The following is a 27,269-nucleotide window of genomic DNA, read 5'->3' as shown; positions in this document are numbered from 1 at the left end:
TGCTGCACATTTAACACTACTTAAACGTATACTTATTTTTAAAACAGCCAAATTAAGATTATACCAGATGGTTAATCGACCAACAGTAACCTGCGCCTGTGAAACCCGAACAACTAAAGAAGCCATTAAACATAGACTTTTAGTCTTTGAAAGGAAAATTCTAAGAAAGATCTTCGGGCCACCAAGAAACCGCGATGGCTCCTGGAGAATTAAAACAAATGAGGAACCAGATAATCTAATAAAAGGAAGGAACACAGTTAACTTCATCAAAGTCCAAAGAATAAGTTGGCTTGGACACATCTCAAGGATGGAGGCTGGACGAACAGTTAAAAGAATACATGATTGACAGCCACACGCCACAAGAAAGAGAGGCCGACCTAAGATTAGATGGAAAGATGACATAAGGGAAGATCTAAAGGAGTTAGGAGCTTATAACTGGATAACTCGCACACATGACAGAAGTAGTTGGAAGGAAAATGTTGAGCAGGCCAAAGCATTCAAGAAATGAAGCTGTCGAGCCTTGTGGAGAAGAAGAATATTTTCGCTTACGTATGCATTTTACATGGACGTGGTAATGTTATCCCACTGATGAAGGTTTTTTGCACTCATGGGTGATAGTGCCTTATGTAACTTAGAGCAAACTGCTTGTACTGTTATGGGACTGCCCTTCCTTCGGAGCAGATGAAGGCCGTTACGTGTTACAGTGTTGCGAAAATGTGAGGTCCTCATGGCAGAGATTATTAGTGGTGCTAACGGCTGGGCTGTGATGCCGTGTAGTCTTGTGAAAGTTTATCAGTAGGAAACTTCCAGAAGACATGGCGGCACGTCCCAGAAGATAATTCCTCTTTGGTAATGTATAGTAGTCAGCCTAAATGCCTCCTTAGGAGACCAGAAATCCCCCTCCCCCTAAAATAGCTCAACGTTCTCACAACTTTGCTTCAAATAATGGCACGAAATTTCCGAACATTGTGAAGAAAGCCGTCATTTTTGTCGTATTTCATTAAATACATTTGTTCACGATGTTGCATAACTTGTTGAGGTTAAAGATCAGCCGAAAGTAGTTTTAATTTACGGAAAACCGAAAGACGGAAAAGGCTCTGTAAACCGTGTCTCCTACGGGCCACTTGAATCTCCTGTGCTGTTGCGCTGTTCCTGATAGTAGTATTACCATTATTGCACGTGTATTATCATCATCATCATCATCATCATCATCATCGTGTGTGGTTAATTCCGGTTTAGAAGACTTGTTAAGAAAGGAAACCACCCTCGGAAAAGTAACTATGTGGGGAGTACATCATTCAGCGTAATTCGTTTGTTCACGTTGGCAAGACTGTCACATTTTGTTTTTGTAGTTGCATGTGTACGTGCGGGAAATTGAGAATAGAATAGATTTTCACCCTTAGATTAGTGGTCAGGAAGTAATACGTGATGGCATTAGGAGAAAGCCATTGTTTTGTGATTAAAAAATTGTAAATACTAAACTTAAGCTTTATATGCAGTGGTTATTCAATGTATTAAGCTGTGATTGTACAAAATATCAACATAAGCTGCCCTCTTAACGGCGTATACGAGTGTGGGTCATTGAATGTTGGAAAGATACGTTCCAGATATTGTGTATACTTATGAAACTCATATACAAGGCGTTGTAATATTACTGTGCACAGTGTTGTTGATGTAGGTAAGTGAATTTGTTGTGGGAAAGATAAGGTTAGGAGAGAACTTATTCAAAAGAAACGAACTGTTGGGTTTACAGTGAATAGGATAGTAACCCTTGATTTTCATATGAGTTTCTCACGCCGCTATATATTCATATTGTGCTCTTTTGAGGTGTGACACCATGCAGTTTGGAGTATAGGTTCCAAAGTTTTGGAAGAATCTGCGTCCATCTTCAGGGTATACTAAGAAGATGGAAGCAAGTGGTTCATCCGAAACGTAGGTACCTTTACGTCAGTGCTCGGGATATGGCTGCAGCAGGCTTTCACGAAATGTTGGTACCTGTCTACCGAACCACACGGCGTCACTTTATAGAACGTAATTTGATTTTCTTCAGCGAATAAGACGGTGAATATTCCGAACTCAAACTGCCACCTTTCTTGCTTCCCCTGCTCCATGGCTACCGGTTAGGGGGGGGGGATAATGGCAGGCTTTTCTCCCCAGGATTAAAAAAAATCAAAGGGCACCTAAGGATCTTCAACACATTTTGTGGCACCATTTATATATGTTTCAGTATAGACACCCACAGTTTTAGGGCGACCCAAAAAATGTTCATGAACGATTGAAACTTAAATTTGTAAGAAAATTTTCCGGTTGTCCCCCCCGCCACCCGGAAACATTCCTGGCTTTTGCGCTCCTGCCCTTGACGTGGAAGAAGTCCTGGCGCAGTCCGTGTTCACCTCTAGGTAGCGCGTGCTGTGGTTGCCAGCATTTGTTGAGAATGGATCAGTTGACACCACTTTTTGGCGCGTTTGAAACGAAAAGTTGCAAAAATGAGTTTCTTAATGTAGCTTTCCTCCCCCCGTCCGCATGTAACAAGTCGAGGACAGTGTGACGAACGTTTTTAATAACAAATTATATTGGCGAACTTTATTAAATTTATCGATCCATTCCAATTTTTGGTTAAAATCGAAGGAAAGTAACGGCTACTTTACAGAGTCCTACATTCGATTCCGCGCGCATCGGAAGTATAACTTCCCATTCATCGAAACGAAACGTCTTTCGAATTAAAGGTATAGAGGAAAATTGAACATCTTATGGTTCGGTACACTTTTCCCCCAAATGTTATGATTTTCAAGGTAATTACACGAAATGGAGCAAACGTTTCGTAACGTTTATAGTGATGAACAGTGATCTCTCGAACAGTCCACAGGTTACATAATACTCTTGTTCTTGATAATAATTAAAACGAAGCTTCCTCGCACTTCATTCTATGGGTCTATATGTATCTAAAATTAAGTTATTTAATTAAAATATAATGGATTGCGCAGTTACAATATAGGTTATTAAAATTTAAACTTAGCCCATTTTCATTGTGGTGCCCTGATAATGAGAAGTTGCAAAAAATGCACCTGTTCTCTTATCCATATCTGTATATCTGTTGATCCAATTAAAAAAAATATGTTTGAGAGTTTTGCAGTCATTTTGGCAACATTTCGATTTTAGTAACAATCTGAAAAATAAACACTTTATCAAAGTATCTGCAATAGCATGCATTTTTGGATGGATCTTGACCATAATTTGCTCGGTATTCATTGGAATAGGAAATGTTAGGAACAAACGTTATAGACAGAAATGAAACACATTTAATGCTGAATGCTAGTTTCCCATAAGGCTGACGGTTTTGGAGACAATTTAAGAAATGTAAGAGAAAGGGACAGAATCCCTGTAGGATGTGTACATTTGTGAACTTGTTTCTGTACATGCTAGAGTGCACGCCCATCTCGTGTGATCACCCGTGCCACTGCCAGCATGTCAAGCTCAGCACTGATAAGTACATGTAACCTTTGTGATGAACTGCTTGGTATCTTTCCTCACAGTTGCAGAATACAATTTCCTGCTTTGTTTTATTTGTATGCATTATTTGCATTATATTATATGTCGCTATCTTGTCACCAAAATGCAGGGCAAAATCATGACATAAAAATAGGTAACAGATGTTTTACAAATGTGGCACAGTTCAGATATTTGGGAATGACTATAACAAATCAAAACCCTATTCCGGAGGAAATTAAGAGAAGATTGAACTCAGGTAATGTTTTGCTACCATTCAGTCCAGAAACTTTTGTCTTCTTGTCTGCTGCCTAAAAACATGAAAATTAGAATATATAAAACTATAATTTTGCCTGTGGGTGTGAAACTTGGTCTCTGACATTAAGGGAGGAACATAGACTGAGGGTGTTTGAGAACAGGGTGTTGAGAATATTTGGACCGAAGAGAGCTGAAGTGACAGGAGGTTGGAGAAGGCTTCATAATTTGTACTCTTCTCCAAGTATAATTAGAATGGTGAAGTCAAGGAGGATGACGTGGGCAGAGCATGTAGCATGAATGGGGGAGACGAGGAATGCATATAGGATATTGGTGGGAAAACCGGAAGGAAGGAGTCCACTAGGAAGACCAAGGTGTAGGTGGGTGGACAGTATTAAAATCTATACTGATCTGCATTGGTTCACTGTAACTCCAAGTTTATATGAAGTTTTGATTAATGTTTAACTTTTACCAACATTTGGTGCTCAGCAAAGAATGCAATAAAACTTAATATAATAGAGCTGTTGTGAATATCCTGCATGGTGCCCTTCTAGAGTAGAATTTAACCAAGAATTTATTTTTAGTTCTGGTTATCAGTTACTCTATATCATGTGGCTACTTTTACAAATTGTCTCACTGCCATTTGAATATGATTTATACATATATCTTTGAGTAAGTGTGTGTGTCTTACAATCATATAAAAATATTGAACTCTCATTGTTGTGTGTAATCTTACTACATTTTTTCCTAAAACACCTGACCATTTAAAATGTAAAAGACCGTTTCATAATGTTCCATTCCATGAATAATAATTATTCAGCAGTCAGAGCTTATTTATTTATTTATTTATTTCGTCTCTATAGATCATTGTTACATGGTATAGGACAAGTCTGTTACTGTACATTGGCTGATTACAATAAGAGAATAAAGTTACAATACTTACAACTGTTTACAATAGATTACAGTAGATTATAATAGTTAAAGAGTTCGTATAGTGTGATGTGGAATCCATATTAGGTCCCTTTGGACATGTGTTGACCCATTCCAGGCTTGCTCATTTAGTAGTTCGCTCAGAAGTGTTCCCTATTCCTTGATCCATTTGGTGTGTAATATGTTTATAGTTCTGAGGTAGTGTTTTATTGTTTACTACTCTTTCATTCATGTGAGTTCGCAGTCACAAAATGCCACATTTTTTTTTTCTGTTGAAATTATCATTCAGTATTTGCTGGTTAATTTGTTCACTTTATGAGTGATATCTGTTATTCATCTTGAATATGAGATTGTTCTTCAGCTAAGAGGACTGTGTTCATATGTGTTTCTTTATATTTGTATTCTTATTTTCTCTATTTCCCGTTGATTTACGCTATGGTTCATGGGTACCGATGCAGATAATTTTAACTTACATTTCATTCCAATTTTATTATCTCTGTATATATTTGTTGTTGCTTGTGAGAAAGTTTTTAAATAAGTAGGGTACCCTATGTCATAAAAATTAAATGAGGAGTTGTTAAAAAGTTAAATGTAGCCCATTTATTCCTCTGAAGTATTTTTATTTTTCAGTATAATCCTTGAGCACATTGATGCATTTTTAGCTATCTTGACATGGGTTTCAGAATTACTTCAGGATAGAAATTGAGCTCTTGTACTTATGACGATTCACCACTAGCCAATTCTACATCTTCATTATTGTGGAATCAGCCATTTGTTGCATGTTAGCCCTACACATACCCCTACTCCTGCCACTACCAAGTGTTACTGCCTATTGAAAAACAAAATGCTTGAGTAACAGAAATTATACAGTACTTCTTTTGGCTTGTTTTGGACTTCATCCATCGTCTGGTATGTAAAAGACAAAAGACCACGACGTTTTGGAGACTGGATCTGTCTCCGTCTTCAGGTGGGTAGGGAAGGATAAACCTACTCAGTTGGGCCCGTTAGAAAGAGCTAGTCTCAATCACTGGACTCCAAAACGTCGTGGTCTTTTATCTTTTACATACCAGATGATGGATGAAGTCGAAAACAAGCCAGAAGAAGTACAGTATACACCATCGTCAGAATCCTTTCAAGTCTAACCCAGAAATGATACAGGCTAGGAAACTACTTATTGAACATTTCTCATTTGGAATATTTTTATCTCTCAATACATGCACTCATTATATTCAAATTTGAAAAATGTATTTTCATTTTGACCTATTTCAATTAATTGCACTTACTTCAATGAAAATTTCTTGCTGACTGATTGAGATGGGGTGGAAGAGGGAGGAGATTATTGTATGGGTTTGCAGAGGAGGAATTCAAGGGAAGAAGGGAAAATTATGTTTCATTTATGCGATTTCATTCTCTGTGACCTCATATTTTGGAGCACAACTGTTGCATAAATTTATGAGTACCTGTATGTTGAATAATAGTTTGAATAATTATTGTGTACAATATTTGCTGTTGCAGGCATTACCCAGGCTAAACTAGATAAAGTAAGACTTTGAGATGACATATGAAACAAGAGACAGTGTATTCAGTCTTAGTCAAAATGCAAAACTTGAAGAAGAAATGAAGACACCTATAAATTATAAGTCAAAACCTGGGACAACACAAACAATATGCATTCCTGGCTCAGGGAAATACACTGAAGTGGATCTACATATTGATACAAATGTGTCAATTCCAGGATCTAAGGGTTCCCAATTTTTCAGCTCCTGTAGTTTTGCTATTTGCATTTTAAGTACCTTATTTCTGATTTTGGCACAGAGATACCAGAGTGTAGAATTTCATATGATGGAACAGAATATCATGATTCTGAACCAGAAAGTAGAGTTCCTGGCTGTGACATCAGACAGTATACGTCAGAATGTTGCCATTCTGCAGGACCAAGTGAATAGTCTGATACGTAAACACCAGAGCATAGTAGAATACATGCATGCAAATTACCAAGACACAGCCCATTTACATGCAGTGAAGGATGTTCTAAGCCCAGAGTTGAAAACTGTACAGGGCAGTGATTTCAGTTTATTAATGTCAGATATGCTGGACAGAGATGGTAGCTCAGAAGACACTTTGAAATTGAAGAATCTGGTAGATGTGAAGAACAGCTCATTATTCTCAGGCACAGAAAATTCTGATTCTGAACTCATGTCTGTGGTGCCTGTACCTCATGATACATCTTTTGAACCTTTTGGTTCCATGCTGAACGATGGTATTGAAAGAAGTGACAGTGTACAAGAGCTGAAATTAGACGTTAGTGATAGTTCTATTCCTCATGTTATGGACATTCTATTTTCACCTGGAAGTTCTTCGAGCCGCAAAGATGTGACAGATGACGGCGTGAGACTGGGAAGAGCAAAGCGTTCTAATAGAAGAGGTAATCAGAAGCCATCAGGTGGTCGACGTGGTCGCCCAAACAACAAAAGAAAGAAAAGTGGTACAATGAATTTGTTTGCATTTCAGGATGCTTGAAATGAAGCTAGGATTGCTTTATTAGTATGTGGCTTTCCCAGCATATGAAATATTCCTTGCTTTTGCTATTTCGCATTTGAAACCCCATTCTTTACGCTTTCTGATTTTTGGACTGTATGTTAAGTCCAGTTTCAGCATTTCATTGCTACCCATATGTGATACTTCAGAATTTTTACAGGATTTCATCATATTAATGTGTATCAAAATCCATCTGAATGATTTGTTTCACATTGGTACAATACACAGTCTTGTATATAGATATGTACAGGACATCCAGAGGGCTATGATAAATATTTTAATGCTTTGAATTGAGTCTGTATGGACCAAATGGTTTCTCATCTTTTCACTTTTCCACATTTGTCCTGGATGCTTTTGTCACATTCTGAACTGAACTTGTAATGGAAATGGTATAGATTTCACATGTTTTAATACAATTGAATGTCAGAATGTAGTTATAGATAATGAACTATTACACAGTTTTGATTCAAATCACCCTGGGTCCTTGTTTTTCCAGTGTACAGGGACGTACTTGTTTATCGTCTCCCATGTGCCTGAAAACCATTATGGGAATGTGGAGCTGTTAAGCTCTGCAAGTCAGTTAATTGATGTTGAACCAGTGTAACGTTAATCTCTTGTCTGTAGTGCACACAGTTTCTGTACAATCAAGCATTAGTGAATATGGCTTGTACACTGAGCTTATGTGAGAACTACCTGAAAGTCATTTGGCCGCTCAGGTGGAAGAGCCAGATGATTCTCTTGTCAATTTGGGACCTACAATTTTGTAGTGGCAGCAGACTTGACAAACTAATAGCCTATACACATTTCAGTTTCTCCTCAGTATTGCCTGAGTAATCACTTGACAGCTACTGTGAAGGGAGTTTATGCTTTATGCAGGAACCAATTACTGTTGTTTTATGTGGTTTCAAATTTGGGAGTTTTGTGACTGTACTGATGGTTTTGAAATCCCAGTGTCCTGTGCAAGATGTCTAAGGAATTTTTGAGGAAGATATTTAAGCCTAGCACCAGTTTCCCTTCACTGAGCACAGTGTTTTGATTCAGTTCATTTTTGTCCGTATTGTCTGTATTCATTTATTTACAGTATTGTGAATAGGTTTTCATTTGGAACTGATAGATCCTTAGCTGTATGTAAGAACCTCCTTAGTTTTCATAGACAACCACTTTTCATAGAGGTATCGTACATAAACGCTCATTCCATGTGACTGTCATGTGGCATTTTGACACAAGTATTAATGCAAACAAAACAAAAACAAACTCTGTGGCATGTAGTCTGCAAGTGAACTATACTGACCGAGTGACCGCTGCTTGTCAGCGAAGTTAGTGCCAACTTTAGCAGGTAGAGGGTGTTGCATGGTCAGCACAACAGATCCCCATGGCTGTTAATCTCGGTTTTGTAGACTGGAGCTGCTGTTTCCTTGAAATAGTGCTTCACTTATCCTCATGAGGCTGAGTGAACCCTGTTCCAGAACCACTACTACTCAGAAAATCTGGTAGCTCCAGGAATCGAACCCGGAACCTCTGGATTGTAGCTAGGAACTCTGACCACTAGACCACAGAGGCGGTCGAAGTATTAATGCAACTGGTTGAATCTTTAATGGAGTGGCTGGGGCTTGAGATTACTGTTGACTGGCACATAGTGCTTAAGTTTGCTTCATAGTAGTTGTTCAGTGATTTACTGTGACAGTAATGAAGGTAAATTATAATGTATAGACTCTTGGCTTGATCAAGATTGCTACCACTAAGAATTTGTGTGACTCAGGTTGATGCAAGGATCATTTGTCTCCCCCCACCAAAACAGCTGAACTATTTTCATATAGGTCTCAGATGATCCCACTGTGCTTGGAAGGCACTCTACTGAAATTCAGTGAGAGCTCTAGTTATCAAAAAGTGAGGTTTCCATCATTTTCCTTTGCATCTCAGAATAAATACCAGCATAGTACATTGAAATAGGGCATGACCATTTCCTTTCCAGCTGTTTCAAATTCATGATATATAATTATCTTCTCACCTGAGTCCTTTGTCTTATCTCATTAATGCTAAATAGTCTGAATAAGTAATATGAATTTTTAAATACTCTTAAAGAATGTTGGTGTTGGTGCTTTGTTAGACAACTGAAATTTGCTAAATGTAATGATCTTTTTATTATTGTTATTATGTGTTCTTGAGACCATGGCCAAGTAATACTGGCATTTGTTTTGTGGCTATTGAATTCTATCTGCCTGGAAAAGTTAGTGTTATATACCAAGGTGACTGGTGATGTGGTGATATCCTACTAAATTAGATGATCTAATGATAGGTCTAATAAGTTACATCTGCATGTAAGAGAGCCTCACAAAATTAGGTTTTTCAGAGTAATATATAACCACCCATTATTATATCATATTCTTCTTATTGCAATTTAGAATTCATGATTATCACATTTCTTTTCATAATGTGGCTGCCTGAACACCTCACTTTCTCTGTTGTGGGTGCCTGCCACCTTGCTTTCTGTGTTATGAATGCCTAGACACCTTGTTTTCTGTAATATGGATGCCTGAATACCCTGCCTTTTGTAATATTTGTGCCTGAGCGCCTTGCTTTCTATGATAGGGACAACTGTAAAGTGTTAAATGTTTTTATGCCAGTGAAACTATTGCTACTTGTTGATGCAATTTGATTTTGTTTATTGTTAAAGCTTTTTTTTATTTGTGATAGAAGTGTAATTATATACAGTAAAATCTCACTAATTTTGACAGTGCGTAATTTTACTGTGTTCTCCTTTTTATGTATATGGTTTATGTTTGCAGAATGGAACTTTTTCATGAAAAAGAATGTAATTATGCAGTTCACTACTTCCTGTCAGCTGCAGAAGAATTGAAATGCACATTTAATATCTAATCTGTACTGGAAACAGTACAATTTTCTGCTCTTAAAACAACTGCAACTTGAAAATATTTACATATAATTACGAGTATGTTCAATAATTCAGAATTTTCACAGATTCAGTTTACCCATTTGCTCTGTTAGTCTGAATTAATGAGGTTCTACTGTATTTTAATTAACGTTATATTGATTACAACTTATAAAGCAATGAATTACATAAGAATTTTTTAAATGACTTTAGGTATGGAAGGTAATAAGAAGTGGCTGTATTTCCTAAAAGAAAATGTACATGGTTGTTGAAAGCAAGAAGGTTATATGTGAACAGGCTAAGCATATTTTATATAAGAATAAATGTGTAATCAGAAAAATGTTTTTGGCACACAATTTCGTTATAAAATAACTTAATTTTATATGTGGTAGGCAATGATTGAGAAAATTAGTAAGACCTGTGGGAGTTACCTTCAGAAAATGTAAAAGTAAAAGGTTCATTATTGAGTATCATGAATTGTGAGACAGTTGCAATTGCAATTTTAACGTAAAATTTTGAGAAAGAATGAAACAGTAGGCAAAAGACCAGCTATTTGCATGGATCCATACTGATCACATCGTGAATGAACACTGACAAAGTGACCTTCATGAAATGTATGTTAACAGCATTGTTAATTTTGCCTCATATTATATTGGATGCCCACTGGGATTCATTCGTGTGCTTTTTTTGGTATATATCTTAAAATTCAAGTCTTTGGATTTCTGTAATAAAATGGAAAATGACAATTTTGCCAAATGGTTGGAACACCAGCTGGAATTATTATTCCTGATGATACATCATGCCACAACCAAGACAGTAAAGTACTGTCATATTCTTTGAAGTCTGATAATCATTTGTAGTTTAACATAAATTTTAACACCAAAATTTCCAGCCAGCTGTCCTGTGAATATTTGAGTGTTCAAGAGTGATGAATAGAATATGGTAAGTACAGATGAGATACTTAAGAACGGCTATACTAGGCTACACTGTATTAAGAATGAAGATATTGTAAAAGAATTGAAAATACAAGTATAAAATAAAATAGATGAACACAGACAAAAGTGGACAGGCTGTTTTGGGTAGAATGACTAGATGAGAATACTGAATTGATTCTACAATATAAACCAAAAGGATGCTGGGAATGGAAAAGATGGAATGAACAGATGAAGTTGGAACAGCCTTGGTTGCTTATGCCACGAGAAGAAGAAGAAGAAGAAGAAGAGGAGGAGGAGGAAGAGGAAGGGGAAGGAGGAGAAGAAGAAGAAGAAGAAGAAGGGGAAGGAGAAGAAGAAGAAGAGGAGGAGGAAGGGGAAGGAGGAGGAGAAGAAGAAGAAGAAGAAGAAGAGGAGGAAGAGGAAGGGGAAGGAGGAGGAGAAGAAGAAGAAGAGGAGGAGGAAGAGGAAGGGGAAGGAGGAGGAGAAGAAGAAGAAGGGGAAGGAGGAGAAGGAGGAGGAGGAGGAGGAGAAGAAGAAGAAGAAGGGGGAGGAGGAGGAGGAGCAGCTGCGCCACGGACACAACAAAAGTCAAAACCATCTGTCCTGGCAAAACACTTTTGCCCAAGAACTGTATTTATTAAAGAAAATCTGGCACGAGATGGATTTACTCCCTGTATGCTCTTTGTGTACCAACAGAATTTGGAACATTGTGGAGATGAAGATTTGGTGTAAAGGACCTGAACTGTATTCCACTCTCAACACTTGGAGTTAATAATCAGCATCATTGGGTCAGTTATCCACAGTGACTGAAAGAAAACTGTTACGTGCGTTAGAAATGTAGCTCCGTACCAGAGGCAAGATGCAGTCAGAAATGTAAAAGTTTCTAATTAATGTTGAAGTAGACAACAGTGAGTATTCCAAGATTATTGCCAAAGACAGAACAGTCACAGCGTGCAGTTCTGCAGCTGACAGATGATTCCAAAACAGACAGTAAGTGATGTGACTATAACAGTGACAACAGAGTCTAAGTGTTTTAATGATCATGAACAAGAATCTAAATAGCATCAAATTAAGTTGAGCAGATCATTGCATTTTGTATGAGCTTTTGAGCAATAGAATGGTCACCCTTTGCCTAATGCTCTAGAGGGAACATAAGAGGAATGTTGACTTTCATGGTACTCACTGTGGTAGTTAATGGTCTCCTGTCTTAACTGTGGTATTCCAGTTGTTAAAATAGGAAATAGTTAGACCACTGTTTCCCAATGTAATTTGAGCACAGACCTTTTGATTTTTCAAAATTTTTATGGAACCCCTAATAAAATTCTTATGTATGAAACTAAATAACTAAATGACAACTAAGTAAGAGTTAAATGATAAACAGGAATGAGAAATGAGCATGTTATTTAATTCCACATATTTATAAACTACCTACCAACCTACCTACCTACCTACCTATCTACCTACCTACCACTTGGCGCTACAGCCCTAAGTGAGCCTTGGCCTCCTCTACAATCAAGTCTCCACAACCAGTGCATGCTACCATAGGAATGGATCCATGCATGATGACCCGAGGCTGGCTGTTAGGTTTCTGAACAAAATTCCTTTTACAGGATGAGGTTGTTAGTCTCATGCCCAACTCCCAACCTGGAGGACCAGGGTATCTCTCTTAGTCTGGACTCTAACCTTTGACCTTTCTGGCATGGGTGACCCTACTGGTAGTTAATCTATCGCCGACATAGCTCTCCAGGTCACAAAGTCATGTAAGCCCCACCACCACAACAAGTTGGAGACACCTTTGGATGGGATTTATAAACTAAATTTATATTTTATGTGTATGAAAAATTAAGCTTAAAAAGCTCTTACAGGCTAGATAATGGCCGGCCTATGTCTGAATATACAGGTATCTTAACATAAAATAGAACATTGGTTGTTACTATCATTGTGTGGAAGTGGAGATCTATAAAATATCAACTTGACTGTGGAAATAATCAGAAATTTTTAATGTTCATGAAATTTCTCAGAACCGTTATGTCTGTCAGTGGCCACAGAGTGGCAGTTACAAATTTCCTGCATGTATGATGATTACTTTCTGTAGTATGCATTTATATTGAAGTGTAATTATCACTATAATTTGTTAAATTATGAGTGTTTCACACTTCTTCAAATATTTCAGGTCCATTTGTGGTTCATTTCAAAGGAGCTGTGCCTGATGTGTTCATAGAAGAAGGAGGTAGTATGTATTTTTCATTACTTTCCAACATTAACATGTATGGTATGAAAATAACAAACATGGGTAACTAAGCATGATGCTCATATTTGGGTGTAGTTAATGAATGCAGGACTTTGTGTTCCCAAATTAGGCATTGCATTTGACAACACTATGTTAGAAAAGGGGATTTATAAGTATTTTTTTTTGTAGCATTACAGAATTGTGCCTCCAGTGGTTTCCAATATTAGAATGGCTTTGCTGTGACCACTGATGCAAAGGAAGTTACGCACAAGGAAATCAAGGCACTCCACATGTGAATAATAATATTATTATTATTATTTAACTGCAAATGGGTTTTCACCCAGTGGCAGTGGTACTACAATAAGACAACAGACAAATAACACATATAAACACATTCAAACACAGCACACAAACATTAGTAGAAAAGTGAAACATACTATATAATAAACCGACAGTATTGAATGTGTAATGTCATGTTTTCATTTTCCTTTTATTTCACTTTACTACACTTATATAATACTCCCATCCTTAACACTTTTTTCACTTCACTTCGCTTCGTTTCACTTCACTTCACTTCACTTCACTTCACTTTACTGCATTTTTTTGCTGATTTCCACCCCACCTTCACATCGCCTCATTTATCATGTCAGCTTTTGCAAATGTTACCAATAAAAAGATAAAGTTGTCCCTGTGCTTAATTAATTACTCACTACGCCATGAAGGCATATGAGGGAGTGGATGCATTGGTCCATATTTTCTTGACCTCTACACTAGTTGGAGGTGAGTGGTCAGCTTCACATGCCTGCTGCTTTACCCCCGGGGAAAGAGCCCCTGGTACCCATTGGATAGGAGGCTGGGTGTGCCCCAGTACCAGTCTGAACTACATGGAGAAGAGAAAATTCTTGACCCTACCAAAACTCGAACTCCGGACTTCTAGGTCGTCCATCCTGTAGCCAATTGCTATACTGACTGCGCTATCCTGGCTCCTAAAAGTTATAAATAAAGTCAGTTTATTTACTGTGGCATTATTGTACGCTGCTAGAAATTGTATTTAACCCCCAAACATATTTTGCACCTCCATAACAAATGTTGTGATGCACTGAACATCATTGCAGAACGGCATAACAAATGTCCATCAAGAGAGCATCGGTTGTTTCAGGAGAAATTCATCTTGAAGTTTCTTAAGAGATAAAAGTCATGCACTTATTTATGATGACCACAATCCTCTACTGATATGCATTTGTCACAGTCTGTAGACTCCACAGAACTTTCTCCAAATACCCAAAAATTATTTTTCCATTTCTTCACTGGACTTGAATATATTTTTTACATATTCCAAATTGTGTCACAAAAGAGTAAGTGGGCAGTGGTTTGCTGGGTAAAGATGAATCCAGATAGAGTTGACAGAAGGTAAAAATACAGTTTCAGATTTGTCTCTTTTTTTGACAGAATCCTCAACAGGAAACATGCATTGTTGAGCAGTGACTCTCATCATAGTTGGAAACATACTGAAAGAATACCAAAAGCAGATTGGCCTCAAGCACAGATGACCAATAATTCATAGGAAAGAAATACATGATGGTGTTTGTCAGGGAACCAGTATTGCAGACCATGTTTACATTGTACACTAATTTTTAAGTAGTCCACGCAATTGTTTTTGTAATGTCAGACACTGCTAGATGTACCACTTTGTAATTATAGTAGTAATAAATATTATGAAGGTAATTTCAAAGAAGAGTATTAACATGTTTGCCTCTTGCATGACTTTAGCAAAGCATGGTTTTGATCCCACCAAGTAGTAGGTAGACCTATTGAGATGTTATGATTTTCTTTACTTTAACTTGGGAGCCATTTGAATACCAAATAAGCATGGGCTGTATTATATTCTGTAGAGGGAAGAGCACTTGCACTTTGGTCATGCCATTGCCAGAACAGAGTGGTCAGCATTTATCATTTTGTTTCTATGTGTAATGTTGTGACAGTTGCAGGGTAGTTAGAACATCTGTGATATATGCCTGATTTGGAGCTTTGTGACCATTTTAGGTTCCTCGAAAGTATCTCATTTTGACTCTGTTGAAGAGCGATGCGATATTATTAAAATGGCTTTCAGAAACATTGAATAATGTAAGGGTATGGAGATGAAGCTTCATTCACTTTCCACCTTGACACAGCAGACTACTTCAACTAAGGGGAAATTGAGTCTGCAGTACCTATTACAGTACCTAATGAGAAATGAATTTTTACTTGTCATATACGTATATACATGGTAGTTATTAAGTCCAGGTCATAGTTTTTCAATTTTTTAAAATAATGAAATTATAATTTTGCAGCAGTTATAAATATGGTACTCATAATGTGCGGTACTGTTGGATGTGGATAGGTTTGGCAGCTGTGTTTGACATGAAGAGTTCTGGCTACTGGGATGTATGTCATGTTGTCTAGTAAAACTCAACCGACATTTAAAGCCGTGTTTGCGGCCTGCTTGTTGTTGGTTTCTTGCTTGGCTTACTCTTTTACCCTGAAGACAGAGGCGATATGTCCCTCCAAAACGTCACATGGGGTTACACCTCAGAAAATGAAACTCTATGCAGTGAGACCCTCAAACTTAACTCTATGTGATTTATGTTTTTTCTTCTAATTTGTAATTTATTTAACAATGTTGTGAGTATCTCAGTTTACACACCGTTAAATGATGGAGTGGTAGTGTATAATGAATTGGAAGGGAAGTGGAAAGAAGCTATTATGGCCTAATTTTTTTTTAAATGCTAGTGGGATGGGACTAAGTCTCTTGTACCAGCCCGATGATAGGTGAGGGTGATTGTGGAGCAACTGGTGAAATAAAAGATTGACAGGGGAAACTGATGTACTCGGAGAAAACTGCCCCAGCGCCACTTTGTCCACCACAGATCCCACTTGGCCAAACCCGGGATCGAACCCGGGCCGTTGCAGTGGGAAGCCAGCGACTAACCACTTGAGCCATGGCGCGGCCTTATCATGGCCTAACTGTAAATATTATTTGGACATTTTCCTGGAGAGACTGAATAAAATCATGATAACAGGATACTCATTGTCGCAACTGGGATTTGGACTGGACTGTCTCTGAATAAAAGTCAGAAATGTTACTTCTTGAATCATCCTCCTCAATAGATCTATGTGGCATTTAAGTATGAAGGAGAGATCTGTCTTTAATGATTTTGAACTCTTGTGGCAGGGTTGGTAGCACCATGGAATGCAAATAAGCAGGTAGCCGGTGACTTCCTCCTATCAAAGTTCCAGCTGCGGGAAGGGAGTGGAGCAGTTGAAGTCTCAGAGCATGGACTGTATTATATCTATGCACAGGTGAGGGTGTGGGAAGCAGATGTCAAACATACAGGTTTTATATTGTGAGCATGAATTTCTGGCCTGATTTGTATCATAAATACAACAAATTCATAATGTGAAATATTATATTGCCTAGAAGCATGTGACATAACCTGTGGTTTGACAAATGTTCTTCAGAATTATTAGGAGGAGCAGGCTAAATTGTAGTGCTTACAGAATCCAAAGCACATAAATGGAAATAATGTTAATGGTGTAAATTGTGAAACTGGTAGCCATTTCAGTAGCAGATAATGGAAATACAGTGTGGTTTTGCTTCATGTGAATTTGAAATAGTGCAATATAAAGTCACACTTCATATGTAAAGTTTTAAATAATGCGAATCCAGAATCCCAGAAACCTCCCTCACTTTACATATATATCTGTGAGAAAACTTTTCTTGAATTATGTGAGATCTTCGGGAATTCATCTATGCATAAAATGCGACCATGCTGCATTTGAAAGACAAAATGAGATAGAAACAGAGTAAGAACAAGAATATTAGAGACTTGTACAGAGGCAGAAATGAATTTAAGAAGGGTTACCAACCTAACACTAACTTGGTAAAGGATGGCCATGAGGATCTTGCATAGTATAACAGTATTTTGAATAAATAGAAGAATTACTTCTGCCAGCTAATGAATGTTCATGAAGTTAACAGTGTTACCAGACTGAACCATTAGTACCCATCATATACTATGATGATATTACTGTTGAGAAGTTGAAAAAATATAACCTATCAGTGTTGATCAATTTCCAAGAAAATCCAATAAGGATGTAAGTCATATTTTGAGATTGGTTTGGAATAAGGAAGAATTGTCACAGCAGTGGAAGGGTTCTGTTGTTGGAAGTTAGAGATGTCAGTTTGTCATGGTATTGTTAATGATGATGACCACCTTCTGTAGTTTGGTAGATACATACCAGTGTGTCTGATGAGCTTCCAAACTCAGGGAAGAAGATTGCATCCTTGTATCAGTGCTTGTCACATTGTTGGTTATACATTTGGTTTAAAAACTCAATGCTTTTAGTCCGCAAGTGAACTATACTGACCGAGCGACAGCCTCTTGTCGGCAAAGTTAGTTCCAACTTTAGTGGATAGAGGGTGTCAAGTGGTCAGCACAATGAATTCCCACAGCCGTTAGTTTCGTTTTTCTAGACTGGAGCCGCTATTTCTTTGAAATAGCTCGATTATCCTCAAGAGGCTGAGTGAACCCCATTCCAGATCCACTACTTCTCCAAAAATCTGGTAGTGCCGGGAATCGAACACAGACCTCTGGATCTGTAGCTAGGAACTCTGACCACTAGACCACAGAGGCGATCATACATTTGGTTTATATGTGGTAAATCCCATGGTTAAATCTGAAGGGTGTTGTTATACTTGATTCTGTTGCTTGTACCTTTAAGTCTGTTAGCTTATGCCATATTTTACCATTTGTTTAACTAGTATGTTGTTTCATAACAAATGTATGTGTATCCTTGGACATTTGTAGTAAAGTTGTATATCCTTTCTCTTAAACAGTTTCTTCATTTGTTGATCATATTGTTTGATAGATGTATTACATAACGGCAGAATCAACAAACAGTTTTTCCATCAGACTCCAGGAGGCAGGAAAGACGTCTCCTGAAGATGTGGCATTATGCAGTGTGAGTACAGCAGACACGAGAAATATGTCAGAAGTGAGTTGCTTTACATCTGTTGTACGGTTCCTCAATGCTACTGATCGTCTCTTTGTCTGGCAGCGTGAGCGCAATCGCAAAATGATTCTTCGTGATGGTTACTCCTTCTTTGGTCTTGTTCTTCTTACTGGTAAGAGAGACTGATGTAGGATATGATGCTTTCCTCACAGAGCTCCCTGCTTTTGTAACTGAACCTACAAGTAAGCTAAGGGGTGATGCAGAGGTAGGCCAAGAAATAATCATAGGCTTTAAGGCTGAAATTGGACTGTTGGATGCTGTACTGAAATTTGTAATTTTTTTACAGTGTTTGGTATTAAAATAAAATATCATTGAAAATTGAACAAATATAGGAGCATATACTGCCATACAATTATGCCTGTAATCTGAAACTTTGTAGTACATAATATTGGTTTGAATGATGTTTCATTTGTCTGTGTGAAATTCAGAAAATATTTTGTATTATGATATGCATGTTGTCACTGTAGCAGGACATTGCTTAGGTAGCCGAGATGCAATCTGTTGTATGTTGGTCATTAGTGCTAAATGGGCACAGCAGTGCATTGCTCTTATCTGGAGCATTACCATGTAAAGAAAAGACAACTAAAAGTGAGTTTGTAACATAATTTTTATAGAAAATATTCAGAACAATGTATGTTCTTTGAAGCACATTTTTAAATAAAATGCTTATTCATTGTGACATTTTTATCTGGTTGTATGTTGCAAATTAGAACATAAATCCGTATATTAGAAACATTTTTGGTTTTAGGTTGCCTTTGTCAAAGGTTCTTTAATTATGATGCTAGATAAATAGTGGTTTGTCAGCGCATGTAGGAAATTAGTTATGTAGATAACAGTAAGCCTAATGCTTTTAGACCTCATATGGACTTTGTATCAGTATGTTTGCATTTTTCAGTGCTTTCAGTAGATAATGTAGAAATTACCATTGGTAAGTTGCAGTAACAATTTGCATCTGTTATTAAATATTATTTTGGGTGGAGTGTTGATGTTATGTTGTTAACTGTAACATGATACAAAATTATGTTTATTAAAATAGACTGTCATTTCAATGCCTGTTATGTATAATTTAAGTTATGGTGTGATTTTTAAATTTGTATAATATTTGTATCTAGTTAGATGAAATGAATTTGATATTTCTGAGGAATTTACAACCAGATTTTATAAAGTCAGTTATGGGGCAGATATACGAGTATGTTATATATAACTTCTATATTTGGTTTTCCTAAAGAATGTCAAAATATTTCAAAATTGATTTTTTTGAATATGATAAAACAAATTGTGATATGCAGACATGCAGTGAATAGTTTATTGAGGTGTTACTGTTTATACTTTGGGGGGTCCGAGTTTAACTCCCAATTCCTACTCCTACCCACAACCTTTTGGCTTGTAGCCTAGTGCCTTAACCAAGTATGCCACTGCATGCCCCAGTATGCAAATAACAATACTTATTTTATTTCCAATTCCCTTTTTGTTTTTTAATGAGCTCTGTTTCTGACATCATTAGACATGTTCAGTGGGACAAGCTAATTTCTTTGAAGTTACCAGTAACAGTACCTAGTTTGGTAACAGCTTCTAGCAGTGTGACTGGGACGAACAGATGACACATCGCAGAATAACAGTTTGGTATTGGTAGTATCAGTTTTAAATTGTAGTAACTTCTGTTTTTTATCATTTTTATGTGGTTATTTTGCCATTGGGGGCATGTGGTAGTATACTTGGTTGAGGCACTATGCTAGAAGCCGGAAAGTCGCGGGATTAAATCCCAATGATGTGGATTTTTTTAATTTACCTAATCCTTGCAGCTGTACTATGGCCCTGGGATCGACTCAGCCTCTAACAGAAAAGAGTACCAGGAATCTTCCTTGGGGGTAAAGGGTGGTTGGTGTGTAAGGCTGACAACCTGACCACCATCTGTGAGCTGATTGTCTAGAAAATATGGGGGCCTCAACATCTCACAACCGTATAGGCCTCCATGGCCTGTTACAGGGAAACTTTTACCACATTTGCTTTTACATTCTCTAGTTTTGCAGGAATATACAAATTTATGTATAGATGAATTTACCTCTGAAATTAAGAAATGGATATAGAGTCTGTATTTTTTCTTCATGTATGGTAGAGTTTAAGGTTCATGTCAAATTCTTTTCATTCCATGTTTGTGAAAATATTCATATGAAATGTCAGTATTATTTTATGTCTTAAAATTAAGAGTCATTTGCAGTTTGTAGTTTTGGACGTTCATTAACAAAGGCTTTGTCCAGTCAGTAACAAAATAATTAGCACCATAACATGTGTTATTGATTTGTGGTTACTTATTGATTTATATATATGGGGCAGCAATTTGACTGTCCAAAATGTGCATGCAGTAGCATACTTAGTTCAAAGGAACTGTATAAGTTACCCCGTTTTTGAGATGTTAAAACAGTGATTGGCGTAACCTTTTCCATGTCTATTTGTTTCTTTCATGTAATCCTGTTGCTACCATTTTCTGCATAATCTACAGTTATAATAGTTAATTGCCGGTCACGGTAGCCGAGCGGTCTAAGTCATGCACTGTCTTTGCTCGCTCGGAAGCCGGGATCGTGGGTTCGAATCCCACTCAGGGCATGGATGTTTGTGTGCGTTTTTCTGTGTTTGTCTACAGGTAGAGGCCTTGCGATGAGCTGATCACTCGCCCAAGGAGTCCTACCGTATGTGTAAGATCTAGTAAACCGAAGTGAAATGGGGAGTTTCATGGAGGTAGGCCTAGGCCCAAATTGGGGCTGTAGTGCCACAGGAAAAAATAATAGTTAATTACTCCAATTAATGAATTTTGAAGATTAATTTCTTTTATCAGAAACACTTGTTTAAACTTACACAGCATTTTCTGTTGATGATGTCATTCATTGTGTTTCTAGATCAGTGGCGTGCAGTAGTATTTTTGGTAAGGGAAGCAGTGGTATCTAATAAATGAACTGATAGCAGTCAACTCACCAAAATTTACGTCATTTATTGAGTCAATAAGGTCGTTTTGTATTCTGTTCGATAAACGTGTAAATACTGTACTGTTCTCAAGGTGAACATTGAGTTTAGGATCATATTTCCTCAACAAGTGAACTAATTCCACATAATTACCTCGGTCGATAGAATCCACGCTTTTGTCATGACCACAGAGGGCAAGTTTCCACTTTCCTAAATGGCAGATTATATCAATCAAGCATTTCATTATTTCCTCTATTTTCTTTCACATTTTCATTCTGCTGTAATATCGTTAGGTGCGTTTGGTTGTCAAGTTGACAGTCAGTTCGAGATTTCCTTAATATAACAAGTTGCATTGTTGAAATAATGTGAGTCTGAGAGTTCTCATGCCGTTTCAGTGCTTTACGAAGATTGTTGATCTCAGCAAACCCAGTCTTGTTCCATACATTTTTTTCATTGAGAAACAATAGGCATGGCCAACAAAACAATTTTCCTATATTATGGCAACCGGATAGCCACTCTGTTTTAGAATACTATTACAAATTAAAATTTCTCACACATAATTTGGTTTGTGCTTTAATTTCCAGCAACTCTCATGTTGGTCGTCCTCTTTCTATAATTATTTTTTTTTTCAGAAAAGTCCCTGCTATTAAACCCCCATTTTAAAAGGCTTTCGATTGCACAGTCGCAGTCTCGTCTGCCAGCATTCATTTTAGCTGTCACTTGTGTGTAGTCTATTCACATCCCTGCCCCTCGTACAACAATATCAGACTTGCTTCCCTTAAAACGCAGATAGCTTCTTTCTGATGCGTCAAAATATGATCACAAATACAATCTTACGCCCTATAAATATGCACTTACAATATTTTAGTAAAATTTAATGTTACCTATAACACCCAACAAGACTGAAATCACACATAAACAGTTAATTTTCACATAACCATCGAAAGAACACAGTCTTTCGCTGATCTAGCCAGCAAACCGAAATTTGCTTCCTTTGGCCACTTAGGATGGGATGAATTCGTATGGAGATTAACGAAAGGAAACTTGGTCCATCCCACCAAGCAGGTAAGGGAGGAGGATAAGGCAGCATGTGGCCTTGAGCAGGAACATGTGCTAAATGACAATATTCACATCCTTATTATTCAAATTGAATTATTTATATACTTCTTTTCTTTTCGGTTCTTAACTATGGAAGCAATGCTTCCCTAGCTTCCATGCACAGCACGCGACTGTTCTAGATGTTTAACTATAAAATTTACCAACAGTTTTGTTTGACATCTCCTGCTGCAGTATATAATAAGCACCTTGAACAAATATTCACTAGTGTCTGATTTATTATTTGTGCAGTAATATATCTATCACTTTCCATAAGGCATTTTCTCTTTATTTACTTATTATTTGTTTAACAACAAGTAATTGTTTGATTGCCAATCACAGTGGAAATGCAGTCTAAGGCATGAACTGTCTTCACTTGTTTGAACCTGGGAATCATGGGTTCAAATCCTGCTCAAAGCATGGATGTCTGTGTGCGTTTATTCTGTGTTTGTGTTCTGTGTATAGGTACTGACCTTGAAATGGGCTGATCCTCTGTCCAAGGAATCTTATGGACTGTATGTAGGATTAAGAAACTGAAAAAGCATCCAAGATCCAACAAAAGGACTGTAGAGCCATAGATAGGTAGATATTTGATTAAAAATATTGAGATATTTTAAATACAAGTGTCTTGCATTTGTGTTACCAGAAGTGGACACCTGTTGCCTTCTCTCAGCATTTCCATCCATAGTATATAACATGTTTCAGGAGAAATCTCATTCTACAGCAGAGAGAGAAAGCCTTTTTCTTGGAAAATCCTATACCTATGATTTAAGTGCAATTTTTTTTGGAATATATATGTTACTGTGTTGACTGTAAAAAAGAGGAAATAAATTTTGTCTTAATTGGGAGGCAGGGTCACATTTGAGTCAACATTGGCTGTGGTTAGCAATGTAGGGATGCACAAGGAAATTATAAGACTAGGTCATTGTAATGGCTTATGTGTGCCATAACTGTTTTGTACCGATTGGAGTGAATTTGCATGGCTAAGTGAATGTGATGAAGATTAGGTAAAGATTTAGTGGCTGCCCTCTTTATGCTGTGCACTTTAGTGAGTAATAGAATCAGCCCTATGTAAATTAAGCTCAGGTACAGAAGAATTGGTGCTTATTTTCCCAATATGGTATAATAAGACTAAAATATTTTGCAGTTTTGTATGTATTGTTATTGCCCCATGATGTTTTCCATTTGGAATTGTTTAGAAGTTATGATTTTATATGTTTCAGAGATTGAAAATGATGTAGAATATGTGTTCGTGTTGAGTGATAAGCCAAAGAAAAATATGGCAGTCATTAATGATCTCAAAAAGACAGTTTATCTTGTAATTTGGACAGATTAATTTTTACTTTATATTTAGACCCGGTTTTGTATGTCCTGTTGAGTGAGGTGATACCTATGGAAATCCATTTTTAAGGCATTGTTCTACCCTCCAATAAAGAGAAGGTGAGGCAGTTACTGAGGACTGTGACTTCTTCCTTCTCCCTGAAGTGCACAAAATGTCAGTGTAATGCTTAGAAAGCTTGTCATTACATTGAAACTCACTGTGCCTCTAAATGAACAGTAGAAGTGTTAAGGTCAGGGAATTATATTCACCACTTGCCTTGCCTTCTCTTCATTGGGGGATAACATGTGTATATATAAAATTAATGTTTTCTAGTGATGTCCAATCTGTGCATTTAATTGTATGGTGTGTTCATGGATTTGGATGAAAATTGGTTTGGGAGTTCAGCATTTAATTTGCTTTTGGATTGGTCAAGTAGAGCCTTCATTGCATTTGAGAATATGCGTTTTCCCCTAAATTTTATTGAAATATGTTGCCAGTCAAATAGTGTTTCAGGCAAGATATATAAATCATAATAAGGTATCTATTTATCTTATATTGCATACATGTTTTCCTGTGTTGAGCCAAAACTGTTGCAACAGATCTGTAAAAAGATTACATCATTCATTTTCAGGTGTTTGTAGGGATGTACATTCTGTGAAAATGTACAGATTTCAGTGTGATATATAATTTGTTTCATAGATGTGAAAAGAAGTCAAGCCAAAGGACGAGAATCATGTTTACACAGTGCGTCCAGGTTCTGTTAGGACTGTGTTCATTAAAAATATAAGACGTGAATTATTTTCAAAATTGTCTCCTTCTGAATCAATACATAGCCGGAATCGAATGAAAAGTTTTCAAAAACACTGTACTCCTTTTGTGGAATTGCATTTAAAACTGCCGTAGATTCCCTTTGGATGTCCTGGATGGTGTCATGATGGTCTCCTTTCATTGCCAACTTAACTTTTGGGAACAACCAGAAATCTGCTTGAGCCAAATCTGGCGAATATGGAGGATGATGGACTGTGATCCCTTTTCTGGCCAAAAAATCACGCACGATCTTTGATTTGTGTGATGGGGCATTGTGGAGGAGCGACCAGGAACCTTGCGCTCGATATTCAGGTCGAATTGGAAGAACTCTCGCCCACAAACAATTGAGGACTCCGAGATAATAATCAGAAATCACTGTTTGACCTGGCAGAAATTCCTTCTGCACGATTGCTTTGGAATCGAAGAAAACGGTTAGCAGTGTCTTTACTCGAATGTTTTGCATGTGCACTTTCTTTGGGCTCAACCATGATGCACGCTGCACTCTGCCGCTTTGTGAGAGGCTCATATTGAAAACACCATGTCTCGTCACCAGTAACAATCGATTTTGTAAATTTCGAATCACTGTGGGCTGACCTTAACATGTCTTTGCAGTGTTCCACTCTGGCATGTTTTTCATCGCCTGACAGCGCGTGAGGTACAAACTGCGCAGAGACCTTCTGTTTGCCCAAATCCTTGGTCAAAATTTGATGCACAGTACTTTTTGGTAATCCCAAAAGCTCCTCGATGAGTCTTGCAGAAACATCTGATGCAAGGATATCAGTCACTTTTTTCACATTTTCTTCAGTGTGACTTGTTCTCAGCTTTGTTGCACATGGAGCGTCTTCAGTGTCCTCCCTGCCGTCATGAAATACAGCGTACCATCGAAAAATGTTCGAGTGACTCAAACAATCACTACCGTACACACTTTTCATCATTTCATACGCTTTTCCGGCTGTTTTGCCTAACATCAAACAAAATTTGATGTTGGCTCTCTGTTCAACTGCCATTTTCCAACGAGCGTCAGAACAGTACTGTTATATTCAAGGTCAGAACACATGATGCAGCGATGCTTGCGGTTTGATATTATAGACAGCCACAGCTGAAACTTCAAGAATCTTTAACACCACATCTCGCCAACAGATGGCATTGCAGGGCAAAAAAAAAGTCCTAATGGATCCAGGACACACCACGTATGTCATAAATTCTTTGAAGTGTTTGATTTCAAGGATCTGAGGATGTATCTGGCAGGATATTTTGGCTGATAGGGTGTTAAAAGCATGGAGATGTTGACCATGAGATTGCAATAGCTGTGTTATCTAGATTTGAAAGTTGTAAGGTCAAATTTTATGCAAGATTTTTTAATTCAATTATTACAGTAGATATGTTCATATGTACACTAAGGAAGTAAAAAAGTAAATATATTTTGAGTTTTACTGTGTAGAAACTGCTATATTCTATTCAAAATGAGATATCACAATTTGTATTTTTCTTCCTGTATTAAACTTTCAGGAATCATTTTTAAATAATATGATATGGAAATGTGATAAATATATAGGGGTTATGCTTGGGCCCAAAAAAGAAGTCAGTATATATTCTTCTCAGGTCTGGACCACAGGAATGAGGACACACTGTCAGTAGATTTTGTACAGAATGTTGAGGACCTTCTCAGTGTGTGCTGTATCTCCAGCAACTGGATGTTTTATCTGGCAGGCCATCCATCAATGCATACTCATTTTTCTGAAAATTGTAGTTATAAGAGGTCTTAAATCTCAGTCACCTTTTCTTGGTGCCATTACCAGCTGAATACTTTCATTGAATAATGTCATGAGATGGATGGTTTGAAAATGGCTGCACACAAAAGTAGATATTTTCAGAGTCTTTCAATTCTGCACATCAAGAGCATTAAACATACCTTCTGATATTGCATCTTTGATTCATCTCTGACATACTTTTAACATCTAATGACATGTTTCAGATTTCATGCTTTAGCATGGAGGACGTGAATGATTGGACACATCATCAATTTGCTGCCATCAATTAACCTTTAATGTCAGAACTGCCCTAATCGGGCCAGTGATGAGTATGGTCATCGTGGCCAAAGTACCCTGATTTGGCCAGTCGGACATTCAAACTCCGCTAGTGGAAGCACATACACACGCCACTAGTAGAAGCACATGCATGGTCCAAAATATTTATTTTTAAATGTAGTAATTACCAAACAGACTTGAGTAAAACCCTAATAGAGGAATTAAAATGATACCTAAGTGAACAACAGAAAAGAAGCATCTACGTATGGGTTATACCCAAACTGATCCACGAGCCAGTACTTTTATTGCAGATTCTGCAGATTAATATGTTAAAAATATATAGTAAAATTTGATGTACGTACCTTTTTTGTTGTTATCTGCTTGATGTATATATAGGATGAAATGATACTACAGTATTCAGTTTCACTATGAATGTACAGAAAACAGATCACATTCTGTATCTCAGCCACGATGTAACTGTTCACGACCATAGAAAGGACAACAATCTCTTGCAGCTATAGCGGAAGGTCTTAGCACTGAAGAAGGGATTGTTGAATTGTTCCCTCTAGCCTTTTCTTGAATAGCGATGCTTTCATTCTTCTGTCCTTTAGTTAAAAGATTCGAAAATCTGAAGAGTGTGACAAAGTGTAAAATCTGCCAGCAGAGAACCACATGATTTTATTTCTTCCATCTGTATTATGACACCAGGGACTGCTAAAATATGTTGAGTGTTACAAGCAGGAAT

General features: G+C 37.3%; 1 protein-coding gene across 11 annotated transcripts; it reads left to right on the top strand.

Annotated features, from left to right (window-relative positions):
• The first annotated feature begins 484 nt into the window (after positions 1 to 484).
• Positions 485 to 27,269, top strand: LOC111864802. Of its 11 annotated transcripts, XM_023852317.2 has the most exons (6): positions 1,361 to 1,678; positions 6,187 to 7,156; positions 13,208 to 13,267; positions 16,476 to 16,603; positions 18,173 to 18,428; positions 26,473 to 27,269. In XM_023852317.2, the coding sequence occupies exons 2-6, from the start codon at positions 6,226 to 6,228 to the stop codon at positions 26,484 to 26,486; spliced, it is 1,389 nt and encodes a 462-aa protein (XP_023708085.2). In that variant the 5' UTR covers positions 1,361 to 1,678; positions 6,187 to 6,225; the 3' UTR covers positions 26,487 to 27,269. The 11 variants fall into 11 exon arrangements, with proteins under 11 accessions (XP_023708086.1, XP_033607476.1, XP_023708087.1 ...); XM_023852318.2 differs by lacking the exons at positions 1,361 to 1,678; positions 26,473 to 27,269 and adding an exon at positions 485 to 571 and having other exon boundaries at positions 18,173 to 20,053; XM_033751585.1 differs by lacking the exons at positions 1,361 to 1,678; positions 26,473 to 27,269 and adding an exon at positions 529 to 549 and having other exon boundaries at positions 18,173 to 20,053.

The sequence above is a fragment of the Cryptotermes secundus genome, unplaced genomic scaffold (assembly GCF_002891405.2).
Source record: "Cryptotermes secundus unplaced genomic scaffold, Csec_1.0 scaffold1278, whole genome shotgun sequence".
NCBI classification, from domain to species: domain Eukaryota; kingdom Metazoa; phylum Arthropoda; class Insecta; order Blattodea; family Kalotermitidae; genus Cryptotermes; species Cryptotermes secundus.
The sequence above is the reverse complement of the archived record's forward strand: the minus strand, read 5'-3'. Positions and strand labels throughout refer to the sequence as shown.